Genomic DNA, 12,561 nt, shown 5'->3' on the forward strand with positions numbered 1-12,561 from the left:
GTATTTCCCTAATTTAACAAAGTGAAATTAGACAGCAGATGGAAAGAAATCTACCATTTTGCCAACTTGAGGAGAAGGAATGAATAATCCAATTGGTCATAGACGACGACTCTGATGCAGTGATGTCTTATTAACCAGAGGGGTTACAATGGTAAAGGCTAAACATCCAGTTTGGTTTCTTCCTACTTCTTTCCTGTCATACTGGAAAGTGGATGGTACGAGGTTGAGGAAGGAAGGCAAAGTCCCTCCCACTTAAGGCTAAACTCTTGCATCCAACTCAAATTTATTCATCTTCTGCACTGGGGAACTGAGGGAAGGGGTAAGTACTGGGCACATGTCCAACCAACAACAAAACTATGTTCCTTTTTCCTTTTGTGTAAAGCTCCTTCAGGTGTGTGCAGAGGGCAGAGAATAGGCTAGGCAAGGCTGTATTGGGGCTTTCTCAAGGTCTCAAGCCAAATACCCTAAACCTGTATCTTGCTTTCTAGTCCTCCCATCAGTTCTGAGTTAAGGTTATTCCTCCACTCTGTGAAACATCCCCACTGTTTTTATTCCCTGGGGTAGGCTGAAAAATGACCCACAAAGATGTTCACGTCCTGATCTCTGGAACCCAGGGATGCTAACTTATGTGGTCGAAGGGACGTTGTGATATGATTAAGTTAAGCATCTTCATATTGGAAAATTATTCTGGATTATTCCAGTGGGTCCGATGTAATCACAAGTCTTTGTAAGAGGGAGGAAGAAAGTCACAAAGAGAAGATGTAAGGATGAACACAGAGATGATGGTACATTTAAAAACCGCTTATTTAGGATATAATTTTGACTTCTCTATTAGAGGCTCCAAAATAACAGTGGCTAAAATAGCATAAAAAAGTGGAAGCAACCCATTGTCTATCAATGGATAAATAAAATGTGGAATGCAATCAAATGTTATTCATCCTTCAAAAGGAAAAAATTCTGATGCATGCTACAACATGGATGAACCTTGAGGACATTATGCTAACCTAAATACTCCTATACAAAAAGGATATATACTGTATGACTCTATTTATATGACATAACCAAAAAGTCGAATTCATAGAAAACGAAAGTAAAGGGATGGGTTTTTTTTTCCCAAGAAATTTAAAATGTTTAATTTCCAAACACATATTTTTTGGCAGAAAAGAATAAAGCAAATTATCTAAAATCCTTCAGCCATATGAATATATTACACAGGGAAACAATTTTAGAAGAAAAGCAAAGGGAAATATAAGTTAAAATAATTGGACTTTTAAAAAAATTTTATTGAAGTATAGTTGATTTACAACGTTGTGTAAATTTCTATCGTACAGCACAGTGATTTAGGCACAGATATACACACATCCATCCGCATAGAGATTTATCATAGAGCACTGAGTAGATCTCCCGGTGCTACACAGCGGGTCCACTTTGATCCTCCATTCCGTATAGAAAAAACACATGGACCACTTTCCAGACCTGCATGTCATCCTTGCACAGGGGCCATGCTAATCTCCTCTGTATCATTCCAATTTTAGTGGAATGGTGATTGTCAGACCCTGGGGTTATGGGGACACGGGGAGTTAAGGCAGCTTAGATGTAGAGTTAAATTTTGCAGGATAAAAAATTCAGAGGAGTTCCTGTTGTGGCTCAGTGGTAACGAACCTGACGAGTACCCATGAGGATGCGGGTAGGATGGGTGGGTTTAGGACCTGGTGCTGCTGTGAGCTGTGGTGTGGGTCTCAGAAGCAACTCAGATCCCCTGTCACTGTGGCTGTGGCATAGGCCAGCAGCTGTAGCTCCAATTAGACCCCTAGCCTGGGAACTTCCATATGCCATGGGTGTGGCCCTAAAAAAATAAAAAATAAATAAATTTTTAAAAAGGAAAAAAATTCTGAGATTGGTTGCACAACTATGAGAATATACTTAAAATTATTAAACTGTACACATAAATGGTGAAGATGATAAATTATATGTTATGGGTATTTTACTGCAATTTTAGAAGTTTTAAAATTATTTTTCTTTGAATTGAAAATAAATAAACTGGACTCTGCAGAACTTTTGGGGGTCTCAGCTCCTTCCAGTGCATTACTCTGTGTATCTAGAATGACGCCCTTGTAGGCACTCTCAGAGATGGCTGACCACTGAGGCTGCCTTCCCACCAGGTGGAAGGGAAAAAGGAGAAGGAAGCACACATCCTTCTTTCAAGAGCAGGTTCCAAGTGTTAAACATCCTTCTGTGTACATTCTATTGGCAAGAATTTAGTCACAAGGGAATTCAGGTAATGTCGTCTTTAGCTAAGCAACCAGGTTTGGACTAAAATCTCTATTGTTATAGAAAAAGAGGAAAACAGATATTGAGGCTACATAAGCATTGTTTTCCATGGGTTGGATGGTCCACTAAATCAGTTCATGTACAGCTCAAAACAGCCTTAAGATGAAGATAAGTTTATCCTCACTAATAAGAGGAAACTGAGCTCAAAAATTTCGGTAACTTGCAACAGGAATGTTGTAGAGTTTACTACAACAAACAAGAGTTTGCTAACCAGACTTGTCTTACACCAGGGTCCAGTTTCCACTCAACTGCTTCCCTCTATAGAGCCTACTATAACTTTATCCATTTTGATCCTGATTTTTCCATTCCTTAACTTAACCAGGGTCAAAGAAAGTTAATGAATATCAGAATAATGGAACCACCTTTCCTTTTCCAGAGAAAGTCCAAGCTGAGATTGACAGGGTGCTTGGCCAATTACAGCAGCCGAGCATAGCAGCTCGAGAGTCCATGCCCTACACCAACGCTGTCATCCACGAGGTGCAGAGAATGGGCAACATCATCCCCCTGAACGTGCCCAGGGAGGTGGCAGAGGATACCACCCTGGCTGGATACCACCTGCCCAAGGTAGTCTGCAGCTTCAGATCTCCAAATTATACTTTTAAAATGATAGGAATCTTAACTGGAAAAGTGACATGTATTCTTGTTCTTGGGAATCACACAGGGGGAAGAGATATATTGGATAGAATACTATTTTTTTTTCCATGTGTGATCTTTGGAAGCTAGTTTAACTAGGTATTAATAAGTATTATAGAGAGGAAGAGGGATTCCTAAGTCAAAGCCTGGCTTTTCTTTGTTATGAGATTGCTCAGGGTTTTACTACCTGATATGTGTTATGACTCTTTGTGGGGATACAGCAAACAGTAATTCTCAGTCAGACTTTGCCATGAAGTTCAACTTTTTATCTTAGTAGATATTCTCACAGGACTAGGAATGTGCTAGAATTAGTTTGGAAAATTCTGCTTCCCAATCCTGGGGAAATAGAATATTGAAATATGAAGGGGAATTTGAGACCACCTGACCCAATATCACATCAATGCTGGAGATTCTAACATAATATCTCCACAGGTGTCCTTCCAGCTCTGACTTACAGCCCGTGATGGGACTATCACCTCACAAGGGAAACCAAGCCAAGCCTGAGCAGTACTAAGTATCAGAACAGTAGAGAGTGGGACCAGTGCTGATTCAGCAGTAATTATGCACCATAGACCATACAGGCTCTTTCAAAATGTCTCAATCAGCCCTCAGAATATCCTACTACTCTCATTTTATAAATGTGGAAGCCAAGGCTCAGAGAGTGGTTAATCTTACATAGGATCTCTCAGCTATATAGTGGCAAGAGTTGGGTTCCAGAAGCAGAGCTACTCTGATTCCCAGGTTCATATTTTTTGTACTGCACTGTGTTCTCTCCACAGGAGTTGCTTCGCTTTTGACTTTATAACAATAGTTTTCCCTGGGTCCCTGTTAAATTCCCCACCCCTGTAAAGAAAACCCTGCTCTTACTCTGCCCAGGGTACAGGTAGGCAGCTCTCCTGTGCCCCCTAGTGTCCTCTCTGCACACTGCATGTTTACTCTTCCTGTGCTTTCTCACCACCTTGGTGGGCCTCTGGGGATGCACCCTAATTTGTCAAAGTCCTTCTTTGTGTGTGGTAGTGGGGACAATCTCAAGAGGCAGAACCAGAAGTACATACCCATTGGACACCCTTTGGTCACCATCTCTTCAGTGCCAGGAAAAGCACCTGTTCCTGAAACTGTTGCATTCAGTATTTTCTAGCTAATTGACCATCTTGTTGATGAGATCTGAGTTGTAAGTGATTTCACAGGTTCTCTTTGCATTTTTATAGCAATTCATGTAGCTCAAAGGAAACAGTTCAGCTCAAAAGACTACTTTCTATCGCAAATTTTTAATATCTGCCTGAGGAATCATCCTGGGAGCCTGGAAGAGCTGTCATTGATTGTATGTTGTAGAGGCTGGCAGCCATAGCTCTGATGTTAAATGAGCTAGTTCAAAGCATGGTTCAACCTCCTCCCACCACGTGAGACATCATATTCAACCTCTGAGAGCTTCAGTTCTTTACCTGAAAAATTGTACTTAAACCTCCCTCATACGTTGTGGTAAAATGAGACCATGCGCATGGAACAATTCATCTAGTGCTTCGTATCGAAAATGCTCAAAATAGCAGTTATTATTTTTTATTATTTCAAGAGATGTTTGTTATGCACCTAAAATGATCAGATATGGGAAAACAACCGTGAGGAAAATAATCACGCAAATTTATAATTATAAACCGTGTTAACTGCCCAGGGGGAAAAAAAGTCACTAGTTTCTAGAATGATGCAGGTTAGCTGCAATGGGGAGCGAGAGCAGGATGGGGCAGAGAAGGCTTCCAAAAGGAGATGACATTTGATCTGAGGATTAAAGGAGGCTTCAGAGCTACCTCAGTGACAAAGTGGGGAGGAAGGACATTCCAGCAAGGTGAACAGCATGTAAAGAGGCCTGGAAGTGAGAAGCCTGATGTAGTGGGAGTGCAGGCAGGAGGAGGGACTCAGACAGGGCTCAGGTGATGTGTCCTTGATCTAAGGGAGATGGAGCTATTGAAGATTATCCTTCAAGTTCTAGGTGTGGAGGGTGGATGGTATATTGGTGGTATATTGAATTGAAATAATATACAAAAAACTCTGCTTTCAGCATGTGGAACCCAATGGAAGGGGCAAGAGAGGATACAGGCCATAGTTAGGCAGCTATTACAGGAGTACAGGCAACCAAGATAGTCACCTAGACCCAGGTGGCAGTGGTGGACTTAAATAGAGGTGACAGAATCAAGAGAAATTTCAAGTAAAATGCACCAGCCTTGCTAAAGATTGGATGAAGGCAGACTGAGGGAAAAGGAAGCAAAAAGGGGGACTCCTGGGTTTTTTGCTGTGTCCCTGGGAGGATACTGGCTCCTTTTCTTGGGTAAGGGAATCTATTAGTAAACCTCCTGGGGACTGCACTAGACATTGGAGGGAAGAGAATGGAGAAACAAAGACATAGGAGACGTTTTTACCTGGGAAGAGCTGCCATAGTTATCACTTCCCGGAGAAGCTGGGTTAATTTTGGTGCAGAACTGACTGGCTCCAGTTACATTATTCACTCCTTTGATATACACATATTCCCTCCATGTCCTGCACTGACATGTAGAGATCCACCTGCAGTCAAGAGTAATCGCACCTCCCTGGTAGCATTCCCAGCAGACAATTCCAGTCCATCATTGCAGGCCATGCATGGCATACAGCAGGGTCCTAGGGGTTGGGCTCCGAAGATGGTGGGTTGCAGTGAATGAGGGGCTTCAGGGTACTGTAGCCTTGGTGCGGGAGACCTGGAGACTGACCCACCTTTGCACAGGTGTGTTGTGTGGGTCAGATCTTGCCTGAGTCTTTGCTGTCTTTTCCAGGGGACGATGGTCATAACCAATCTGACTGCACTGCACAGGGACCCCGCAGAGTGGGCCACCCCAGACACATTCAATCCAGAGCATTTTCTGGAGAATGGAAAGTTTAAGAAACGGGAAGCCTTTCTGCCTTTCTCAGTAGGTGAGTGGCAGTAAGTAAGAATGTGGGAGTCCCTCTCTCATCCCTTCCCCACTCTTCTCCCTGTGGGGCTTTGCTTCACTTGGAAGGTCTCCCTGCCCAGCCTGGCTCCCTCTTGCTGTTGGTCGTTCCCAGGAGTCCCTGGGCAGAGCATCACCAGGACTCATGCCCTTACTTCTTAAGCCCTTGCTTCATTCTGATGGAGATTCAGCTTCATGTTATTCTGGTCCCAAGAACATTGGGGACAGAAGCTCAGACCCTTCCTGTTGTCCACAGAGAAGATTGGACCTTTGCCACTTGATAGTTTTTAAATATCTCAAGTTTTGGGGTCTTTTTGTTTGTTTTGGTTTGTTTGTTTTTTAAGACCCACCTACTCACAAAGAACTAGGGCCAATTTCTAAGAAGGTGGGGGAGGAGCAAGGAAAGGGGCTGCTTGCTTCTCATTATGGGCATCAGTAATGACTCTTAGTGCCATGGTCCTAACTAGGTAGGACTAGACTCAGCAAGTGCTCCCTGAAGCAGTCCTTTTGCTTTAAATTCTAATGACCCTTTAAAAATCTAGTTAATATGTGTACCTGGTGCATAACTTGAAAGGTATGAAAGAGGGTGAGTTAATACCTGCCTCTCATGCTTTCAAGGCAGCCACACCTAAAGGGTGTTTTGACTCATGACATTATTAAATTGTTGAGAAAATATTTTAGTTTTCCAGGTATTGCGTTAGCAAAGTTGCAGAGATCATTTCAAATAATTTTCCAGTTTCTTAATTCTTTGAATATTTCCTGGGCGTCTATTATGTGTCAAACATTCAGCCCTGAGGATGTGACATTGAATTAAGCAGAAAAGAAAAAACAAAATCCTAAGAAGAATATGTTCTAATGTAGCCTGACAAAGTTCAAATTCCAGTCACCACGTTGCAGATAAGGAAACTGAAGATTAGCTGGATCACCATGGCATATAAAGTCATCAAGCTTCTGTGGCAGAGCTAGAACTCCATGTTAACCAGGTTTATCAACAACTAAAGCTTATGCTATTCTTAGCAGTGTCTCCTAAAAAGGTAAGTAAAAGCTACACTGAGCTGACACTGTGAATTTCATAATAGTTCTCTTATCATTAATTTAAATTAAATATTGATTGGTTTTCAGAGACAATATCATTTCTTTGATCATACCACTAAGGCACGGAAAGGGAGGGACGGGAATGTCAACTCATTTAGTTGTGATCATTCCTGCTGTAACACACTGTCCTGAGTGTATCTGGACTGATTCTGATTGGATCTTTCTCTTTCTTCCTCTGCTTCCGATTCACCTTTGCTCACATTGGGCAAGTCCCTTCCTAATATGAAAGCAGACATGAGATGTAGGAATACCTTCCAGTCTTCCTGTTTACAAGAGGTTCAGGGTTTTTCTTACAGTACACAGTTTCAGCTGTGTTTTCCAAGTATTATAATTATTTTTGCCTCAATGGGTTTTTTGCAATTGAGTGTTGGAACATACCCATTTAATTGCAAACTTCATTGGCACACGATTATCTCATTTAAGCCTTACAGCCACCCAGTTATTAATAGTTATACAGGAAATGGATCAGTATCTCCTTTCTTAATATAAAGAAACTGGAAATAAGAATTCATATTGAAGATCATGTGCTCAAGGAATTGGCAGAACAGTCTTAGACTCAAGTTTTCTTAATTCTCATCTAGTGCTCTTTCTTGCACAATTAGAATGTAATTTATTTTTACATTTACAGGCCCTTCCATTTTAAGAGTCACTGAGTTCATATCCTATATATATATATATATATATATCAGTTATTGCTGCATAACAAAGGTGGAAAATGGTATGACTTAATAAGTATGTATTATTACTCACAAGTCTGGAGCTGAGCAGGGAAATCAACTAATCTTGACTGGGCTCTCTTGCCTCCTTTGGAGGTCAAGTGTCTGGAGCCTGATCCAGGATCACTCAGATGGGACAGGGGGCTCTATTCCAAGGTCTCGCCCATCCTCCAGCAAGCTAGCCCAGCTGGTGCATATGTAGAAGATAAGCTCCCAAAAGGGAGCTCCCAAAAGAGAGTCATAAAGTCAGCCCCAGGGAAAGGGGAAGGAAGAATACTATAATTTTTAATAAGAGCTGTGAAATCACATTGCAAATGAGGTAGTACAGAAAAGGGAGGAAAATGGAGCTGTTGTTGCAATCAGGTGGCCTTACTGTCTCTCTCTCTCTCTGCCTGAGAAGAATGAAATTCAGACAAGGCAAGCAATTTGGAGATTCACTCAGCTATGCCAGAATGAGGCCTTGCCAACAGAGCAGGAAACAGAAACCTGAAAAGTGCGGGGTTAAAACGTCAGCACCACTGTCGGGCTTTTTCCCACCACACTCCCTTCTTTAGTGTACAGTTGTTTATCTCACTTTTGGTCCAGAAAAGTCAGTCAGGGATGGAATTAGGACACATGCACAATTCAGGTGGATGGCAAAGCTATTTTTCCTCATGTAAGTTTTTCCTCCTAGGTGAATTCCCACTGACTCAGCAGGTTACAAACCCGGCTAGTATCCATGAAGATGCAGGATTGATCCCTGGCCTTGCTCAGTGGGTTAAGGGTCTGACATAGTGGCTTAAGAATCTGGTGTTGCCATGAGCTGTGGTGTAGGTCGCAGACCCGGCCCAGATCCCTAGTGTCTGTGGCTGTTGTATGTGCCGGTGGCTGCAGTTCCGATTTGACCCCTAGCCTGGGGGAACCTCCATATGCCAGGGTATGGCCATAAAAAGCAAAAAATAAAAATAAAATTTAAAAATTTAAGAAAGGTTTTCGGAGTTCCTGTCGTGGTGCAGTGGTTAACAAATCCGACTAGGAACCATGAGGTTGCGGGTTCAGTCCCTGCCCTTGCTCAGTGGGTTAACGATCCGGCGTTGCCATGAGCTGTGGTGTAGGTTGCAGACGCGGCTGGGATCCCGCGTTGCTGTGGCTCTGACGTAGGCCGGCGGCTACAGCTCCGATTAGACCCCTAGGTGGGAATCTCTATATGCTGCAGAAGGGGCCCAAAGAAATAGCAAAAAGACAAAAAAAAAAAAAAAGGTTTTCTTCCTTGATCCAGCAAAGCAGCAGACAGCTTCCTGAAAGGTAAGAGGCTGAGTCCTCTTTTTTCCCAAAAATAATAATAATAATAATTGGATCATAGGAGTAAGACTAGAAGAACTTTTCCCCAAAACACAAGGCCAATTCTCTTATTTCACTAATGAGGTAATTGACCTGGTTATTTACAGATGTTCAGCAGGTGCACCAAGGAGAAAGTCCACCATCGTGTAATCCAGGCTGAAGGTTTGAAATCAAGTAGCTCTGATTTTCATGATTTCAAAAGTAAATTCATTCTAAATGTAATAGTTTGCATTAATAAACAAGGAAGTCCTGCTGTATAGCACAAGGAATTTTATCCAATCACTTGAGATAGAACATGATAGAAGATAATATGAGAAAAGAATGTATATATATATGTGTGTGTGTGTGTGTGTATAAATGAGTCAGCTATACAACCAAAATTGACAAAACGTTGTAAATCAATTATAATAAAAAATTAAAAACAAAAAACAAAAAAAGTAAATTCACACTTCCTATCTTACTGGTATCTTTGCTCATCTACTTAAGGTAGTTAGGAGAAAGAAAATTTCACATGTTTGACAATTAAGAAATGATTAGGTCAGTAAGAATAAAGAGTTTGCTCATATCCCAGAGCTGGTTACTGATGGGACTAGTAGTTTAAACCTGCTACTTGAATCTCTGGGTCCAATTTTGTCACAGCATCTCGATTCTTCTAGCAGAATCTTAAGTATTTACAGTACAATCTAATCTGGTACCATTAACACATTTCCTCATGTACTATATGTGATGGGCAAAAAGATAAGGATGGGGGAACAAAGATGAATAGACACACATTGGGGGAAACTCAGACACAAAATAATATGAGAATGATATAATTCTAAAACATGTTTACATTTATTAAACATTTTTGCTGATATTTTCTAATTGTATTTGCTGAACAAGTTCTTACAAACAGAGGACAAAATTGAGGCATGCACACTTTAACAATTATCGAAGAATATTTCATTACAGGGAAAATGCAAAGTAGCAAAAACGGTGCATATAATTAACCACAGAGATAACCCCAGTGACTGTGTGCAGGAGAATCCTGATGAGGGCAGTGAGGGTGTTAACAAGGGTTCTGCCTGGATTATTGGAATGCAGACATCTTTCATTGTGTTTATACTTTTCACAATACTTTTTCCTTTCTGCAGTGAATATGCATCACTAGGGAGAAAGGAAGTTATTCAGACCCACACAAGAGAAACGGAGGTAGAGACCAGTGAGGGCTGTTGTAGCCCAAGTGGGGCAAGGAGGGCATTTAGGAAGGGGAGGGAGCAGTGGAGACCTGGAGTGGGGGTCAGAGCACAGCCTGATAAAGGGGGTCTGCCCTGCAGGAGGGGCCATGGCAGGGAGAGTCCCAGTCATTAAGGAGGAGAACCTGACACAAGGAAGATAGATGCCTTGTACTTGAGACACCTTGTTCTGATACTGACTTGCTTATACTTTGCAACAGTTTTAAGAATTGAAAAACTTAATGCAGATTTTTAGGTTTTTATCTGCACTTGTGTTTTGTGATTGGTAATGGGTTTTGGAAAGACTTTAAGCTAAACACCACTCTCCAGTCACAGTCAACCCAGGCTCCTGCCTTCCTTCATCTACAGCCTGTGCCTCACCTGCCCACCTCTGGAGGCTCTGGAGTGTGTGATTGGGGATTGATGCTTTCTGGGCTTGGGGGAACCCAGGTGGTTCTGATCAAATAAGCCGAGTCCATAAAGCCCCAGGCCCAGCAGGCCCGCCCCAGGCTCGGGCTTTGCCAGACATGGTAGAAGATCTCAGTCCTTGCTGGGCACAGACACCACCAGGAGGGTAACTCCTTTTACGCTTTTGTCTTGCAGGGAAGCGGGCGTGCCTTGGAGAGCAGCTGGCCAGGACTGAGCTGTTCCTTTTCTTTACTTCCCTTTTACAAAAGTTCTCCTTCAGGCCTCCAGACAATGAGAAGCTGAGCCTCAAGTTCAGAATGGGCCTGACCCTCTCCCCAGTCACCTACCGCATCTGTGCTGTTCCCAGGGCATGAGGTTGTGGGAGGGGGAGGGGAAGGAAAGCAGGGAGAATGGGCATCTCCCCCAAGGCAGGGGCTCCTGCTCAGAAGTGAGGGGACAGCATGAAGTGCCTCTGAGCACAGGTCCTAGGAACTGCACTCAGAGGAACCTGGGTCCAAACCCCAGCTTTGCCATCTCCAGTGTGGCCCTGGGCAAATCAGTTATGATGTATGTGAATCATTTGCCTTTTCATCTGGGAGATTTGAAGAGGATCATGATTGCTTCTGTAAAGGAAGAACTGCTGTAAAAATCAGAGGAAATAATGGACTTGAAGTGATTTGGAAACCATAAAGCTCATCATAAAGTCATAGCTGTGATCTGCCTCCTTCCTGCTTCCTTCCTTTTGGGAATTTGCTTCTTGCCTGTTGAGATGGTTTGAGTCAAAATGGTGCCAAATGGTCAGTAAGAGTTAGAAGTTTGACCCTGTTGCAGCCTCAGTGGTTGGCCAGAAAGAATTCACACTGGGTAGCTCTGTGGAGGCTTCTCCTGCTTCTGCCTTAGTTTAGTCCCCCAGGAAAAAAGCAGGGCATGTAGTATCCTGATTTATAGGCAGATTTCTACGAAGAAGCAGTTTCTTTTGTTCACCTAAGGACACATGACCTTGACCTTGGTCCCAAGACCAAAGAGAGTGTGACCACAATTAACCAACCTAGAAAGCATGTATAGGGAGCAAAGGTGGAAATAATTTGTCTTTTAAGTTGCCTCTTTACCTTGAATCCTCTCTCAGACATTTATATCCAGCCATTTTATATCTGATTTGACAGTGTGGTACTTATGGCTTCTCTCACAATTGGATTGTTGGCTTTTGACTCACAAGTATTCCCAGGTTAAAGTCAACTGAGCAATGGTAGAATATTTTATAGCAGGAACCAGAAATGCCAGAATCCTGCTTGATCCTCCTGTGTGTGGTTCCTGATTGGGGGGAAAAAAAATGTCCATAAACTGGAAAGCTGGGTTCCAGTGATAATTCATGGGGTTTTGTTGCCAACACCAATATGAATACACAAATCTGGTAAACTGGAGTAAACTTTGTAGAAGATCCTTTTCCTGAAGGCAGTTAGACCTAAGGAATTGAAGTAGCTCAGAACCAAATGAGCCATGAGGACACGAGGCTTTTCTTTCCTCTTACGTGAGATTCATAGGAAAGCCAATTCAATGGAAAAAAGATACAGAAATAGGAATGGAAGAAGGGAATGTAGAAGGGAGAAAGAATGTGTTTGTCTGGAAGTAGTCTGAACTTGTCAGGGAGAGCCAAGAGAATGTCTGGTAAGTGGTTTGTTACCTAAACTGTGGGAGGACATTTGGTCTAGACAAGAAAGTGAAACTTCAGATGTCCAGCAACATCTACTTCCTTTGTAAACTCCTGGGAAGTTGCAACTCTAGAAAGCACCCCAAATGATATTTCTAGAATAAAAGCAATCAAATCAGGCCTTGAACTTCTGTAACATCTGAGATCTTGTCTTCTTTCTCCCTCGGTCAAATCATCCACAT

The 12,561-nt window shown here is 42.4% G+C and overlaps 1 protein-coding gene and 1 non-coding gene across 2 annotated transcripts in view; one reads left to right on the top strand and one right to left on the bottom strand.

Moving 5' to 3' along the window:
* The window catches only part of LOC125132062 (cytochrome P450 2J2-like), a 29,303-nt gene extending 17,904 nt beyond the window's left edge, over window positions 1-11,399 (top strand). The window contains exons 7-9 of the mRNA XM_047788865.1: window positions 2,708-2,895; window positions 5,763-5,901; window positions 10,867-11,399. Of these exons, the coding sequence (XP_047644821.1) occupies window positions 2,708-2,895; window positions 5,763-5,901; window positions 10,867-11,045 (506 nt within the window). The 3' untranslated portion in view covers window positions 11,046-11,399. The remainder of the gene's footprint in view (window positions 1-2,707; window positions 2,896-5,762; window positions 5,902-10,866) is intronic.
* Window positions 1,453-1,557, bottom strand: LOC125134740 (U6 spliceosomal RNA). Its single transcript, XR_007136750.1, has one exon. It is a non-coding gene; the product is annotated as a U6 spliceosomal RNA (small nuclear RNA).
* Window positions 11,400-12,561: the final 1,162 nt, after the last annotated feature.

The sequence above is a fragment of the Phacochoerus africanus genome, chromosome 8 (assembly GCF_016906955.1).
Source record: "Phacochoerus africanus isolate WHEZ1 chromosome 8, ROS_Pafr_v1, whole genome shotgun sequence".
Classification (NCBI taxonomy): Eukaryota; Metazoa; Chordata; class Mammalia; order Artiodactyla; family Suidae; genus Phacochoerus; species Phacochoerus africanus.